The 15,864-nt window shown below is 38.7% G+C and overlaps 1 protein-coding gene across 3 annotated transcripts in view; it reads right to left on the reverse strand.

Moving 5' to 3' along the window:
• Nucleotides 1-15,864, reverse strand: part of F8 (coagulation factor VIII) — a 99,809-nt gene that overhangs the window by 38,886 nt on the left and 45,059 nt on the right. For all 3 annotated transcript variants that reach the window (XM_032475652.1, XM_032475651.1, XM_032475653.1), the window contains one exon: nt 5,234-8,036. In XM_032475652.1, the coding sequence (XP_032331543.1) occupies nt 5,234-8,036 (2,803 nt within the window). The remainder of the gene's footprint in view (nt 1-5,233; nt 8,037-15,864) is intronic.

Consider the following 15,864-nt stretch of genomic DNA (forward strand, 5'->3'; position numbering starts at 1 on the left):
ACTGGTAAACACCAGACTGTTCTCTATACCTGTGAATCTGTTTCTGTTTTGCATATTCATTCATTTGTTTTACTTTTCAGAATTCTACATATAAGTCATAACATACACTATTTTTCGTTCTCTGTCACTAAGCATAATACCATCTAGGTCCATCCATATTACTGGAAATGGAAGAATTTCATTCTTTTTATGATTGAATAATATTCCATTGTGTGTGTGTGTGTATGTGTGTGTGTATGTGTATATATATATATCACATCTTTTTAATCCAATAGCCTGTTGATGGACAGTTAAGTTGCTTTCATATCTTGGCTGTTGTAAATAGTGCTGCTATGAACATTGGGGTGCATGTATCTCTTTGAATTAGTGTTTTCATTTTCTTTGGCTATATACCCAGGAGTAGAATAGACATTACCTCTTCAAATATTGCTTCTCCTCTTCTAGTCACTCTTCCCTTCTGAGATTTCAAATAAAAATAGGTTTGTCCTTCACACTCTATCCTCTATGTCTCTGTTTTGGTTATATGTTGCTGTATCACAAACTACCTCAAAACTTAGTGGCTTAAAACAGAAACCATTTTATTAAACTTGAGAATTCTGTTAAGTCAGGAATCCCAGCAGGGCTTGGCTAAGTAATAGTTTTGCTCTTCATGGTGTCTAATGTCACTCAGTGGCACCCAGTGGGCATCTGGGCTGGTATGGAGGGTCCAAAATGGCTTCATTCACATGTCTAGTGCCTTGGTGGAGAATGCTGGAAAGCTGGACTCGGTTGGGACTCTTGATCAGAGGGCCTATATGTCACGTTTCCAGTATGGCAGCACCAGGGTAGTCAGATTTCTTACATGGTGGCTGGATTTTTCCAGAGAAAGAATCCCAAGGGAACTAGATGTAAGTTGCATGATACTTTCTGACCTAGCCTCAGGAATCACATAGCATCACTTACACCACATCTACAGGTCACAAATTTCTGTTATATTCTATTGGTTTCAAATGAGTCATAATGCCAGCCCAGATCAAAAGGAGGGCAATTAGATTCTATCTTTTGAATAGGAGAGTGGCAAAGTCACATCGTACAAGAGCATATAAGACAGGATATATTGGCACATCCATCTTTGGAAAATACAGTTGGCTATGGTCTTTTATTATCTGTTTTCTATATTACATTAAGAAAATCTCTGCATGCTGCATTCTGTGTTATTTCTTTTTTTAATTTTTACTTTTTTATTGAGATATAGTCAGTTTACAATGTTGTGTATTTCTTTTAATTTATCTACTACTTCACCAATTCTTTCTTCATGATGCATAGGTGTTTTAATAACTGTATCTGATAATTCCTGGACCTGAAAATTGTATCTGGAAGATCTGTGAAAATAACCTGAGGCCTAGAATGTGAGTTTCTTCCACTATAGAGGTTTTATGTTTTCTTCTGTCAGATGTCTGCAGGCACTGCCAATCCAAGACTTCCTCAAATTATGATCAAGAATAGAGATTTCATGGACAACACAAATGACAGAAAACTGGGATGTAAGTTAATAAAGTGCAAGTTAACTAGTTTACCTGTCTTGAGGACGTAGCCCTTTGGGGACCTAGCTTAAAGTGGGCATGGTTTACATCTACTTTTACTCCCTTATCATCCCATCAAGTGTTATGTGAATGCTATTAATATGCTTATAACCTCCAAATTTATATCTTTAGCACAGACCTCTTTCTGGGATTCCAGATGCCTATCCAAGTGCCTGCTTGACATCTCAATTTGGATGTCTAATGGGCATCTCAAGTATATACAGAATTGACTGTTGAGTATTTTCTCCAATAAATTTGTTCTATATCAAGCCTTCCACATCTCATTAAATGTCACCATCATCCACCTGGTTGCTTAGGACAAAAATTAAAAATGTTCCCTGAGTCCTCTCTCACCATTCCCCCCATATTCAGTCTAACAATCTCTGCTCATCTTCAAATTATACTCAACACCCTTCCATTTCTTTAATTTTCACAACCATCACCGTGTTCTGAAAAACTGCCTTCTCTTATCTGCATGACTGCAATAACCTCTTAACTGGTCTCCCTGCCTCCATTTTTGCCCGTGGAAGCTGTGTCACACAATTCCATTTAATTGGTATTCCCTGGAGTTTGGACATACATGAAAGACCTGCCCTTGCCTCTATACATTCATCATTCACTAATTCAATCAACAGATATTTATTTGAGCATCTGTTATGTACTAGGCACTGTTCAAGGTTTGGGGGATGTGCCATTGAACAAAATCTTCAAATTTTGTGCTCTCAGTGAGCTTACCGTCTAGTTGGGGAAGATATATAATAAACAAATAAATGTATAATATTTCAGGTGGTAGTAAGTGCATTGAGAAAGAGTGGCAGGAGATATATATTCAGGCAAAGGCTCACAGATAAAATGAAATTTGAGCAACAACCTGAAGGAAGTAATAGAATTAATATTAGGATATTAGGGGAGAGAATTCTAAGCACAGAACAGAAAATGCAAAGGCCTAGAGATAGGGGCATACTTGTTCCATTTGAGGAAGATCAATGCGGCCAGTGTGGCTGGAGAAGTGTGAGCAGAAAACAATGTTAGGAAATAAGGGCCGCGAAGTTTCAGAGGGTCAAATATCACAGACTTGAAGGGCGTGATGAGAGCTTTGGAATTTACTCAGGGTGAGATGGGAATCCACTGGGGTATTTGAGACAGAGAACTGTAATCAAAATTATAATTTGACAAATTATTTTAACTGTGGTGTTGGGAAAACACTGCATGAAGGCAAGGCTGGAAGTCAGAAGGCTAGTTAGGAGGCTATTATGATAATTTGGGTGAGAACTGATGAGGAGTTAGACCAGGATGGTAGCCACTGAGGTGGAGAGAAGTAGTTGGATTGAGTGTGTGTTTATTGATTTTATTATTTTAAATAGCTTTTTGTTATTATAGAGGCAGTACATATGTATTATAGAAAATTTGAAAATACAGAGAAACAACATTTTAAAATTAAAAACATTACATTCACAGCATCTAGAGTAACATTTTATTATGTATTCTCTTGTTGTTTTGTAACCTGTTTTTTCCCTTGCCAACCATCTCCAACTTTCCATTTCGCTACATTTTCATCTTATCCAATACTCAGTCCATTATCAAAATCTGGTTATTTTTGAAGTGATAGGCAACAAGATTCTTCAATGGATTAGATGTGGTCATGAGAGAGAAAGAGGAAAAGAGGAGTTAGGAATAACTTCAAGGTCTGGGGTCTGAGTAACTGAAAGGAAGGAAATGTCATTGACTTCCAATGGAAAAGGCTGGGCAAACAGCAGGCTCTGAGAAGGGAAGGGGCAGAAATTAAGAGTCTAATTGTGTACCTGTTAAGATAAGGAATTGATATGCAAATCTCAAGTTCAAGGGAGAGTACTAGGATGGAGGTATACAACTGGAAATTGTATGCATATAGATAGTATGTAAAACTATAAGAGTAAATTAGGTCATCACAAGGTTGAGTGTAAACAGAAAAGAGGAGGGTTAAGAGAGAACTATACCTAGGACACTCTAATTTTTAAAGGTTAGGGAGATGAAGAACCAGCAAAGTTGACAAAGGAAGATTGGCAGTGAATTTAGTAGAAAAATGTGGCATCAGAGAGACCAAGTGAGACCATGTATCAAGGGCGGGGTAATCAGGTATCAAATACAACTGAGAGTTAAACTAAGATGAGGAGTGAGAAGTAGTAATGTAAACATCAGCAAGTGACCTTGAAAATGTAGTTTTCGTGGAAAAATGGAGATAAAAGCCTCTTTGGAGTGGCTTAAAGAAAAAATGAGAGGAAAAGAAGCAAAAGCAGCAAGGAGGAAAAATGATCTTTAAATGTTTTCTGAAAATATAAGGGGATAAACAATAGCATGATTGATGCTGATGAGACTAACTCAGTGGAGAGGGAGAAACAGATGATGTAAGAGGGGAAAAGGGAATTGTTGAAGCAATGTTTTTTATGAGGGGAGAAAAGATGGGATCAAGTGGAAAACCTGAGTGGTTGGCCTTAGGAGCACAGAGAGTCCATTTACTGTCGTAAGCATGACGACACTATATAGGTACAGATGTCAATAAATGCGGTGCTGGAAGGCTGCTGAGCTTCATTGCACAGCATCAGCTAGGAGTAAGAAGGGTTGTTGGAGCTTTAATGAAACAGCAGAAAATGTAAGCTACAGGTCTGGGAGAGTGGGAAAGACAGGGGAAATATTCTACTGCTGCTGTACAGCAATGAGAGCTCACTTGTGGCAGAAAACAGGCAGAAAGCAAGGTCAGAAATTGACAACGAGTAATGAAGAGGGCATCTACCCTTCCTGTAGGAACTATATTATCTGACCATTCATCTCTGCCACCTCATGTCCCTCCCCCCTACCCTACACTTCTTTACTGTACTCTATTCATGTTGGTCCTTTTTTATTCCTCAAAGATGCTAAACTTGCTTCATTCTCAGGGCTTTTGCATTTCTTGTTCCCTTTATCTGGCAACATCTACTCTCAGAGCTCTGTTAGCTGACCTCTTATCATTTAGGTCTCAACTCCACAAAGAGAATTTCTCTGACCAGCACAGGCAAATAACCATATTATTCGATTCTGCCTTCTGAGCAGCACCATCCCTTTATTTAGTCAACATTCCCTTATTTAGTTTTCTACTAGTTTATCATCTCTTGCCCATCCTGATAGAATATAAGCACCTACTTTACTGCTCTCCAGTGCCTATGAAATTGTCTGCTATATGGTTGGTACTCAATAAATATTTGTTGACTGATTGACTCTCTTTATGTTTATCTTCCAAATTTCTCTGTACTTTCTCTTCCCTGTCCAACCTCCATCTGCTCCCCTAAGAATCAAATTCTCCCACTTTGCCCTCTGGATCCCCAGTACTATGGAAAACAACTTCCCCTGTATCCTCAGCCTCTTTACCACACACTTCACTTCTTCCTGATGCCTCTCTCAGGGCTTGCTCATGGGACTTATCCTGCACCTCATAAGGCTGATAGGTGAGGCTGACTTTATTCCTGCTCCCCATTGTTGCTTCTTGACTCTGACTCCTCTACCCTTTTGTAAGCCCCACTTTTTTTTTCAGTTTCCTCTATTCTTCAATGACCTCTGGAGTCTCACTGCTGCAGACTCATGTCTTTCTTATTGTTTTAGTACGTGGTAAAGACAAAGGTGACAATAGTAGGACAAAGGAACAACCAATGTAGCCATACCTGTTTCTCAGTGCATCGGGGGATGCACTCATCCCATAATCCCAGAGCCGCTCCACTGCAGCAATAAAATAGTGTCGTGTTCTCTTTTGAAAGCTGCGGGGGCCTTGATTTTCATCCTCATCATAAATGTCAAAATCTTCTCTCTTTGTTTCAATCAAGACAGTATCATCATAGTCAATCTTGTCTTCCTCTGGCTGAAAAGTAGTAAAGGTTATTTCCCTTTGATGGCGTTTCAAGACTAGTGGCTTTTGAGAGCACAACCTTCCAGTCCCTCCTTGCTTTACCCAGGTGGCTTCTCTTTCGGGATTATCTTGTCCTTCATTTATTGCTGCTGTTGAATGTTTGTTTTCAAAAGGGTCCAGGGGAAAAATTGTGTCTTTTATCTTTAAAGCTGTGCTTTTTTCTGATTTCTCTAGGGACTTCCACTCTTCTTTTGGTACCAGAGTAGTATATTGTTTATCCCAAGCAAGGGAGCCCAGCAGCTTGGAGGGAGTCTTTTCAGAGCTTTCTGTTGCCCATTTCAGAAAGGGCATTTTTCTGGGTTTATTTACTTTATCCAATTTAACAAGTCCCTGTGTTTTCTTAAGGAAGATCTCTTCCCTAAGTTCCGGGTGGGCAGGAGAATCATTGCTAGTTTTCGTAGGGAAAAAGTCTTCCTCATGAACTTTAATTTTAGGAAGAAATTCAGCTTTGCCAGATGCTCTAGACAAGGCTGGTTTCAAAACAATAGTGCTGTCAAATTTCTTGTACAGGAGTGGGTTTGTGATGTTTTTCCATAGGGTACTGATTTTTCCTTGACCTCTGATCATTTCCAACATTAGGAAGGCTAAAGAATGGTTATTTCTTTTGGCTTCTTGTAAGAAGTGACTGCTTTTGTGGACCCCAGAACTCCTTTTCCCAAAGGTATAACTACAGGCTGATGCTAGATGAGACAAGTTGTATTGGGATGGGATCTTGATCAGATCTGTAGGTCTAATTGATGGAAATGCTGATACCTTTGCAATGGGGAATGCGGAGCCATTTGTTTGAATGATGCCATGACAATCTGATAAGAAGGGCTGAGTAATGGCCCTTGTCTCCTTCTTGTTGTCTTCTACCTGGGTCAAATATTTCATGTTTTTGGGCCACTGAGTTGAGCGGTCATTCAGAATTACCCCTCTTTCAATCTTTATTTCTTCCAGTGGGAGTCTGAATTGTTTCAAATCCCGCTTACCACGTTGAGCGATAACATTCCACTGACTTGGATTTGGAGAGATACTTGTGGTGCTTGGATACTTCTCTACCATTTTCTTTGTTTGATTTTCCAAGTCTTCCAAGGTTGCTTCCTCCCTTATTATTGAGAAATGGGCCATGTGAATCCCTGATCTTTTTGCTGAATCATTTAATAACTTGGTGTCTTGAAGTACTGAAGTGTATCTCCCCTCCTCTAAACTTTTGCTTAGTACAAAAAGGTTCTTCAGAAAGTTCTTAGTTTCACTCACTGGAGACACCTGAGGCAAAAGTACATTATCTTGGATTAATTTTTCTTTCCTTTCTATCTCTTCCTGAGATATTTTTTCTTGATTGTGTGTATCATTTTCTTGGACATTAGCCACATTAGTAAGAAGTATGCTTTTGCCGTTTGGATGTTCTGCATCTAGTGGCACAGGGTGGACCATTTCCATATTTTTTGATGGAATAGTTTTATTTGACACATAATTTAGTCCCAAAGCTGTAGTATTTTTGTCCATAGATGTTTCATCATGAATTAAAGAATTCACTTCTTGAAACTCAGTATTACTTTCTAATATAACACCTTCCCGGACTGATGTGCTATTGTCAATTAATAATGTCGGGTCATCAATGTGAATCTTTCTGTTAGTTGTTGAGTTAATTGATGCCTTGTTTGTCTTTACCAAAGAGATATTAACTTTAAATAAAGCATCATCTTTGGTCAATGAAGCAGGTCCACGAACTCTTTCCTCTTTAACTAACCTATCACTCTCCATTGATAATACGTTTTCTCCCAGTGAACTTTCTTGACTATTCATTAAAGCTGCTTTTGACAACTTGGAATCATTATCTTCTTCACTGAAGGCCAAAGTTACCCCAGACCCAACAAAGTGAGATGAATTTTTACCAAATACAATGGTGCCTAATTGACTACTAAAACGAACTGGTGTATTTGGGGGTTTTAAGGAAGCTGTCTTTTCAGTATCTGTCAAGAACTTGCCTGATGGAATTGTTGGTGAAGTCATTAAATTTTTTGATGAACTAGAAATGTTAAAATCAAGTTTCTTCAACTCTGCTGTTACGGTTGTCCCTAAATTCTCATTTAATGATAGTTCTGGCTCAGAAGTAAATACTCTTTCCCCACTGTGATGGAGCTTTAGGATGAGATGTGCCACTTCAGATGGGCCCTTATTTCTTTCTATTGCTCCAGGTAAATGATTATCAGTCCCATTTCTGGCTTCTTGGAGATCAGATAAGGATAATCCATGTGGAGTAGGATTCTGTCCCAAGAGCATCAATAAATCACTAGAGACCTGTGTTCTCTCTCCAGATTGAGGGTCAATCTCCTCTATGTCATTTTCTGGAGTTGTGGTGGCTTTCAATTGCTTTTGCCTAGTGCTAGGGTGCCTTGAATTCTGGGAGAAGCTTCTGGGTTCAATGACATTGTTTTCATTCAATAAGAAGGTTGGAATATCTTCATATGTGTTGTCATAATAATCACCAGTGTTCCTGTCACAACTGTCAACCTTCAGTAAGGCTGTCATGCCTCTGTTCCGAAAGTCTGAGTTGTGGCACCCCAGAACCCACAGACCTGGAGATGAGGAAGAATAAGACTCTGGTTACTCAATACCTAGGTTGTAAGCAAGATCTGTGTTAGACGTTCTCTTCTATTCCCAGATAAATGAAAAAATTTCTAGTCAGTACCATCATATTGCAGGTTGTTAGGTTAAATCCCTGACACATGTAACAACACTCAAACAATGGCAGTAAAAGTGGTTTTTGCATTGCTGCTGTTGTGATATATGTTTGTGACCACAAGAAAAGGCTGTGATTCAAAACGAATATATTGGCATAAAATAGAGAAATGTAATTAACATACACAATAATGAAGAGTCTTAATAGTCACACAGAACACTTTGATGATGACGATGACTTAATCTGGAAACTTTATATAGGCTAGTTGTTATTGCTGTATAACACAGTGGTGCAGGTTCTACCATAAGCTTGCCTGTGTTCAAATCATAGTTCTACGAGTTACCAGCTGTGTGACTTTAAGCAAGTCAGTTGAGCTTTCTGAGCTCTAATTTTCTAATTTGTAAATGAGGCTAACAGTATCTAATAATGCATTCAAATCACATAACACAATGCCTAACCTCCATTGTGGCCAATTTGTAGGATAAGTAAGGATACAAATAATATAAAATCCCACCATAATGCAAGTGAAATATTTCTACTATGAACAGGATTACCTGAGTGAAGGAATCTCATGGTGGTAAAGTAGATGCATAAGCTAAGTGAAAAAAATATACCTACCCATCAGCTACCTCAACAGCCTCATAAACTCACACAATATTTGCAAGCAAAATTTTAACTGAATACCCTGTATTTTATGTGCAGCCAAATAATCAATGAAATGGGAAATGAGAATAAAGAAATTTTCTAATATACAAGGATTCAAAAAATCTACCTCTAGTGCAGCCATTCTCAGGAAGTGACTAGAGGATGTTTTCTACCAAAATAAAGGAGTACATTACAAAATAGGAAGACAAGGAGTATAAGAACCCAATTTCATGATATTTGAAGCATATTTTTGATGGTATAAACCCACGTTGGCTCAGCGTAGTCCAGGACTGAGCTGGAATGAGTAATTTAAATCCAGTTTTTGACTCTAAAATTCCACTGTTATAGCTTAAATAAAACAAATACTTCCTTTTCCTGAGGAAGACAGTAACTGGGTGAGAAAAGGAAAAATGAAAATCCCATGAACAGATTTGGAGTGGCATCTGCCATACTCTGAGGAGGGCCTGGGATTGGGAATAGTGATCAAGAGGAACCTTAGTTATATCTGTACTAGTTGAATTTTTGTAATGAGAACATCTTTTTGTATTATGTGTGAATAAAAATAAATTTTAAAATTATACTAATTAATTAATAAATCTCAATCCAAGAGCTTAAAGAAGACTTGATTCTTTGATGAAACTCAATAAAATAAAAACCAAATAAAAATTAGAAATTCCACATATATACAGTTGAAATAAGAAAGGAGACATTATCACAGATGCAAAGAAAATTAAATTATAATTCCCTTGGAGACACTTCAGCTGCCAGTCTCCTACTCCAACTTGTGACACAGACATAAGATGACTTGGCCAGTGCTACAAATATACAGATCAGTCTCTGGCCTCAGTGATATAACCAGGGCTTTCAGTGAACCAATTAATTTTTAGGCTGTTATTCAATCCTGGAACCAGTTTTTATTGAGGTATAGTTGCTGTACAATAGTATACAAGTTACAGGTGTACAATGTGGTGATTCACAATGTTTAAAGGTTATACTCCACTTACAGTTATTATAAAATACTGGCTATATTCCCTGTGTTGTGCACTATGTACTTGTAGCTTATTTATTTTATACCTAATAGTTTGTACCTCTTGCTCCTCTACCTCTAACTTGTCCCTCCCCCTTCCCTCTCCCCACTGGTAGCCACTTGTTTGTTCTCTATATATGTGAATCTGTTTTAGTTTTGTTATAGTCATTTATTAATTTTTGTAGATTCCACATATAGGTCATATCATATAGTATTTATCTTTCACTTTTTATGACTGAGTACTATTCCACACCACTTTTTGTTTATCTATTCATCTGTTGTTGGACACTTAGGTTGTTTCCATACCTTGGCTATTGTAAATAATGCTGCTGTGAACATTAGGATGTACATATGTATCTTTTCAAATTAGAGTTATCATTTTTTTTCAGGCAAATACCCAGTAGTGGAACTGCTGGGTCATATAGTAGTTCTATTTTTAGTTTTTTGAGAAAGCTCCATACTGTTTTCCACAGTGGCTGCACCAATTTACATTCCCACCAACAGTGTAGGAGGGGTCCCTTTTACCCATATCCTTGCAAAAATTTGTTATTTGTGCTCTTTTCGATAATGGCCATTCTGGCAGATGTTAGGTGATATCTCATTGTGGTTTTGATTTGCATTTCTCTGATGATTAAACTGTTGAGCATCTTTTCATGTGCCTGTTGGCTATCTGTGTGTATTTGGAAAAATATCTATTCAGGTCTTTGCCCATTTTTTAATTGAGTTGCCTGTTTGTTGTTGTTGTTGTTGTATGAGCTGTTTATATATTTTGAATATTAACCCCTTGTTGGTCATATCATTTGCAAGTATTTTCTCCCATTCAGCAGGTTGTCTTTTTTGTCAATGGTTTCCTTTGTTGTTCAAAAGCCTTTAAGTTTAATTAGGTTCCGTTTGTTTATTTCTGCTTTTATTTCCTTTGCTTTAGGAGACAGATTCAAAAAAATATTGCTGTAATTTATGTCAAAGAGTGTCTGCCTATGTTTGCCTCTAAGGAGTTTTATAGTATTTGGTCTTATATTTATGTCTTTAATCCATTTTGACTTTATTTTTGTATGTGATGTTAGAAAATGATCTATTTCCATTCTTTTTACATGAAGCTGTCCAGTGTTTCAGCACCACTTATTGAAGAGACTGTCTTTTCTCCATTGTATTTTCTTGCCTCCTTTGTCATAGATTAATTGACCATAAGTGCATTAGTTTATTTCTGAGCTCCCTAGTCTGTTCCATTGATCTATATGTCTGTTTTTGCACCAGTATCATACACTTTTGATTACTGTAGCTCTGTAGTATTGTCTGAAGTCAGGGAGCCTGATTCCTCCAGCTCTGTTCTTCTTTCTCAAGATTGTTTTGGCTATTTGGGGTCCTTTGTGTTTCCATAAGAATTTTTAAGTTATTTATTCTAGTTCTGTGAAAAATGCAATTGGTATTTTGATAGGGATTGCATTGAATCTGTAGATTGCCTTGAACAGTGTGGTCATTTTAACAATACTAATTCTTCCAATCCATGAATACAGTATATCTTTCCATCTGTTTTTGTGTCATTTTCCATCTCTTTCATCAGTGTCTTATAATTTTCTGAGTACAGGTCTTTTACCTCCTAAGGTAGGTTTGTTCCTAGGTATTTTATTCTTTTTGATGCAATTGTAAACGGGATTGTTTCCTTAGTTTCTCTTTCTGATAGTTTGTTGTTAGTGTACAGAAATGCAACAGATTTTCTGTATATTAATTCTGTACCTTGCAACTTTATCAAATTCACTGATGAGGTCTAGTAGTTTTTTGCTGGTGTCTTTAGGATTTTTTATGTATAGTATCATGTCATCTGCATACAGTTACAGTTTTACTTCTTCTTTTCCAATTTGGATTCCTTTTATTTCCTTTTCTTCTCAGACTGCTGTAGCTAGGATTTCCAAAACTATGTTGAATAAAAGTGGCGAGAGTGGGCATCCTTGTCTTGTTCTTAATCTTAGAATGCTTTCAGCTTTTCACCATTGAGTATGATGTTAACTGTGGGTTTGTCATAAATGGCCTTTATTATGTTGAGATATGTTCCATCTGTGCCCACTTTCTGGAGAGTTTCTGTCATAAATGGGTGTTGGATTTTATCAAAAGCTTTGTTGCATCTATTGAGATAATCATGTGGTTTTTCTTCTTCAACTTGTCAATGTGTTGTACCACATTAATTGATTTGAGGATATTGAAAAACCTTTGCATCCCAAAGATAAATCTCATTTTATCATGGTGTATGATCCTTTTAATGTCTTGTGGGATTTTATTTGGTAATACGTTGTTCAGGATTTTTGCATCTATGTTCATCAGTGTTATTGGCTTATAATTTTCTTTTTTGTTATATTTTTGTCTGGTTTCAGTATCACGGTGATGCTGGCTTCTTAGGATAAGTTTGGAAGCATCCCTTCCTCTAAAATTTTTTGGATTAGTTTGGGAAGGATAGGTTCTAACTCTTCTCTAAATGCTTAGTAGAATTCACCTGTGAAGTCAGCTGGTACTAGACTTTCATTTGTTGGGAGTTTTTAACTTATTGATTTAATTTCATTACTAGTGACTGGTATGTTCATATTTTCTATTTTATCCTGGTTTAGTCTTGGGAGATTGTACATTTCTAAAAATTTTTCCATTTCTTCTAGTTGTCCATTTTATTGGCATATGGTTGTTTGTAGTAGTCTCTTATGCTCCTTTGTATTTCTTTGGTGTTGGTAGTAACTTCTCTTTTCTCATTTCTGATTTTATTGTTTTGGACCTTCTCTCCCTCCCTTTTTTTTTGATGAATTTGGCTAAAGGTTTATCAATTTTGTTTCTCTTTTTGAAGAACTAGATTTTGATTTCTTTGATCTTTTCTACTGATTTTTAAAATCTTTATTTCTGCTCTGATCTTTATGATTTCCTTCCTTCTACTGACTTTGGGCTTTGTTCTTCTTTCTCTAGTTCCATTAGGTGGTAGGTTGGTTTGTTTATTTGAGTATTTTCTTGTTTCCTGAGGAAGCTTGTATCACTATAAATGTCCCTCTTAGAAGTGGTTTTGCTGTGTCCCATAGATTTTTTATCATTGTGTTTTCATTTTAGAGAAGTTTCTTTAACATTTGTTGGAAATCTAGTTTGGTGGTGCTGAATTCTTTCAGTTTTTACTTGTTTGTAAAGCTTTTGATTTCATCATCAAATCTGAATGAGAGTCTTGTAGGACAGAGTATTCCTGGTCGTAGGTTCTTCCCTTCCATTGCTTTAAATATATCGTGCCACTCTTTTCTGGCCTAGCACTTCTGTTGAAAAGTGAGTTGATAACTTTATGGGACTTCCCTTGTATGTTATTTGTTGCTTTTCCCTTGTTGCTTTTTAATACTGTATCTTTAATTTTTGCTATTTTAATTACAATGTATCATGATTCCTCTTTGGGATACTCCTGTATGGGACTCTCTGCACTTCCTGGACTTGGGTGACTGTTTGCTTTCCCAAGTTAGAGAAGTTTTCAGCTAATATATCTTAAATTATGTCCTCAGCCGCTTTCTACCTCTCCTCCTTCTGGGATCCTTATAATGTGAATATTAGTGGGCTTGATGTTGTCCTAGAGGTCTCTTAAATTGTCCTCATTTCTTTTCATTCTTTTTTTCTGTTTACCATCAGTGATTTTCACTACTCTGTCTTCCAGCTCACTGATCCATTCTTCTGAATTATTTAGTCTACTGTTGAGTCCTTCTAGTGTATTTTTTCATTTCCATTATTGTATTCTTCATCTCTGTTTGGTTTTTCTTTATATTTTCTAACCCTTTGTTAAAAACTTCTAACTTCTCTCTGTGTGCATCCATTCTTCTTCTGAGTTCTTTCATCATGTTTACGATCATTGCCCTGAATTCTTCCTTAGGTAGATTGGCTATCTCCACTTCACTTGGTTCTTCTTCTGGAGTTTTATCTTGTTCCTCTGTCTGGAACATATTCCTCTGTCACCTCATTTTGTCTCAGTTGCTGTTTATAGTTTTATGTATGTGGTTGGTTAGTTACATTTCTCCCCTTGGAGAAGTGGCCCTTTGTAGGAGATGATTCATGTATCCCAGCAGTGAAGTCTCCTCTCATCACCAGAGCTATGTGCTCTAGGGGTTTGCCTTAAGAGAGCTGCATGGGTCTTTCTGTTGTGGTGGGCTGGCTAAGTGGGCAATCTGGTAGGCTTGGCTGACCCCTGGTCTGGTTGGTTGCCATGTCCTGCCTTGTGTAGAGGCTGCCAGCTGCTGGTTGGTGGGACTGGGTGATGAGGCGTACGACTGTGGAACTCCAGGGGTCTCAGAGCTAGTGCTGGGTTACTGGTTGGCAGAGTCAGGGTCCAGGAAACCCTTGGGCTGTTGCCCTCAGCTAGTGGGTAAAGCCAGGTCCTGAGGCAAGTGCTGGCTTACTGGCAGGCAGAACCTATCCTTGGGGTCCAGTTGCAGAGCTCAGGGGTCTCAGAACAGGTGTCAGATTGCTGGTAGGTGGGGCCAGTTCCTGACCAATTTGGCTGTGGGGCCTGGGGTGTCTTTTAGCTTGTGTTGGTTGGCTTGCTTGTGGGAGAGGCTTAGGCCCTGCTGGTCCCTGGCAGAGTCTGGCCTGCTGGTGGGTGGGCTGGGTCTGCATGTTGCAGGGCTGTGGTTTTCTTGTGGTTGGTGTCTGCCTACTGGTGGGTGAGGCTGGTCCCAAGCTTAGAGCAGGCTCCCTATTGGGTGGGGCCAAGGCCCAGGGGACTATGGGGATGATTTCTGCCCCTGGGTGAGTAGAGCTGGGACCCAGAGTCTCTGGCTGGAAGGCCCTGGGGTCTCAAGTGTAGTGCCTGTACACTGGTTTGTGGGGCACGTCCTTGATCGCCTGGTGGGCAGGGCCATGTCCAAGGGCAACTGTAGCCTCAGGGGTTCTTAAGGCAGCCTGTCTGATGGTGGGTAGGGCTCTGTCTGTACCCAGTTAGTTGCTTGGGCTGAGTTGTCCCAGAATTTGTGCCTATGGACCATTGGGCCAGGGCTGGACTGAGTCTTGGGGCTAATAAGCTAGAGAGAGGATTCCAAAATGGTGCTTTCCAGCACCACTGTCCATGTGCTAGAAGGAGTGCCAAAAATTAGCTGCCACCAGTGTCTATGTCCCCAGGGTGAGCTGCACTGGCCTCCTGCCTACCTTGTAGACTCTCTAGATCAGCAGGTGGATCTGACCCAGGCTCCTGTCAAATTACTGCTTCTTCCCTGTGTCTCAGAGTGGATGAGATTTTGTGTGCACCCTTTAAGAGTGAAGTCTCTATTTCCCTCAGCTCTCTGGGACTCCCAAAAGTAAGTCCTGCTGGCCTATAAAGCCAAATATTCTGGAAGCTCATATTCCTGGTGCAGGACACCCAGGCTGGGAAGACTGACATGGGGCTCAGAACTCTCACTCCTTTGGATAGTCTCTGCAGTTGTAATTATTCTCCCATTTCTGGGTCGCCCAGCTGAGTCTATGGGTCTTGACTGTATCAAGACTCTGCTCCTACGCATCTCATTTGGTTCCTTCTTTATATCTCTAGTTGTAGAACATCTTTTCTGGTAGGTTCTGATCTTTTTCATTCATGGTTGTTCTACACATAGTTATGATTTTGGTGTGCCCATGAGAGGAGGTGAGCTCAGGGCCTTTGTACTCCATCATCTTGTGCTGTCTCCTATATCATATTTTTTAATCCATTCATCCTTTAATGGACATTTAGGTTGTTTCCACAGCTTAGCTACTGTGAATAAAGCTGCAAAAACATGGGAGTATAGATATCTCTTCAAGATCCTGACAGCCACGTTCGTCCTGAAGGCTTCAGAGTGGTTTTTAGGGTATGTGTCTTAAAGGAGATTATTATGACCTTCCCAAAGGCTTCTAGCTGGTATTTATCCAACAATACCAATGTTCACAAGGCACGTAGAAGTATATTTAGAGCCTACATGTTAATTGCATATATAAAAGTATATTTGCCACTATAATTCAGTAAACACACTTAAAATTTTGGCCCACAGTAAGTAAAGGAACATTTTAGAGCAAAGATTTTTAAGTTAAATACTTGATGTGGTGCTATCAT

This window comes from Camelus ferus, chromosome X, assembly GCF_009834535.1.
Source record: "Camelus ferus isolate YT-003-E chromosome X, BCGSAC_Cfer_1.0, whole genome shotgun sequence".
NCBI classification, from domain to species: Eukaryota; Metazoa; Chordata; class Mammalia; order Artiodactyla; family Camelidae; genus Camelus; species Camelus ferus.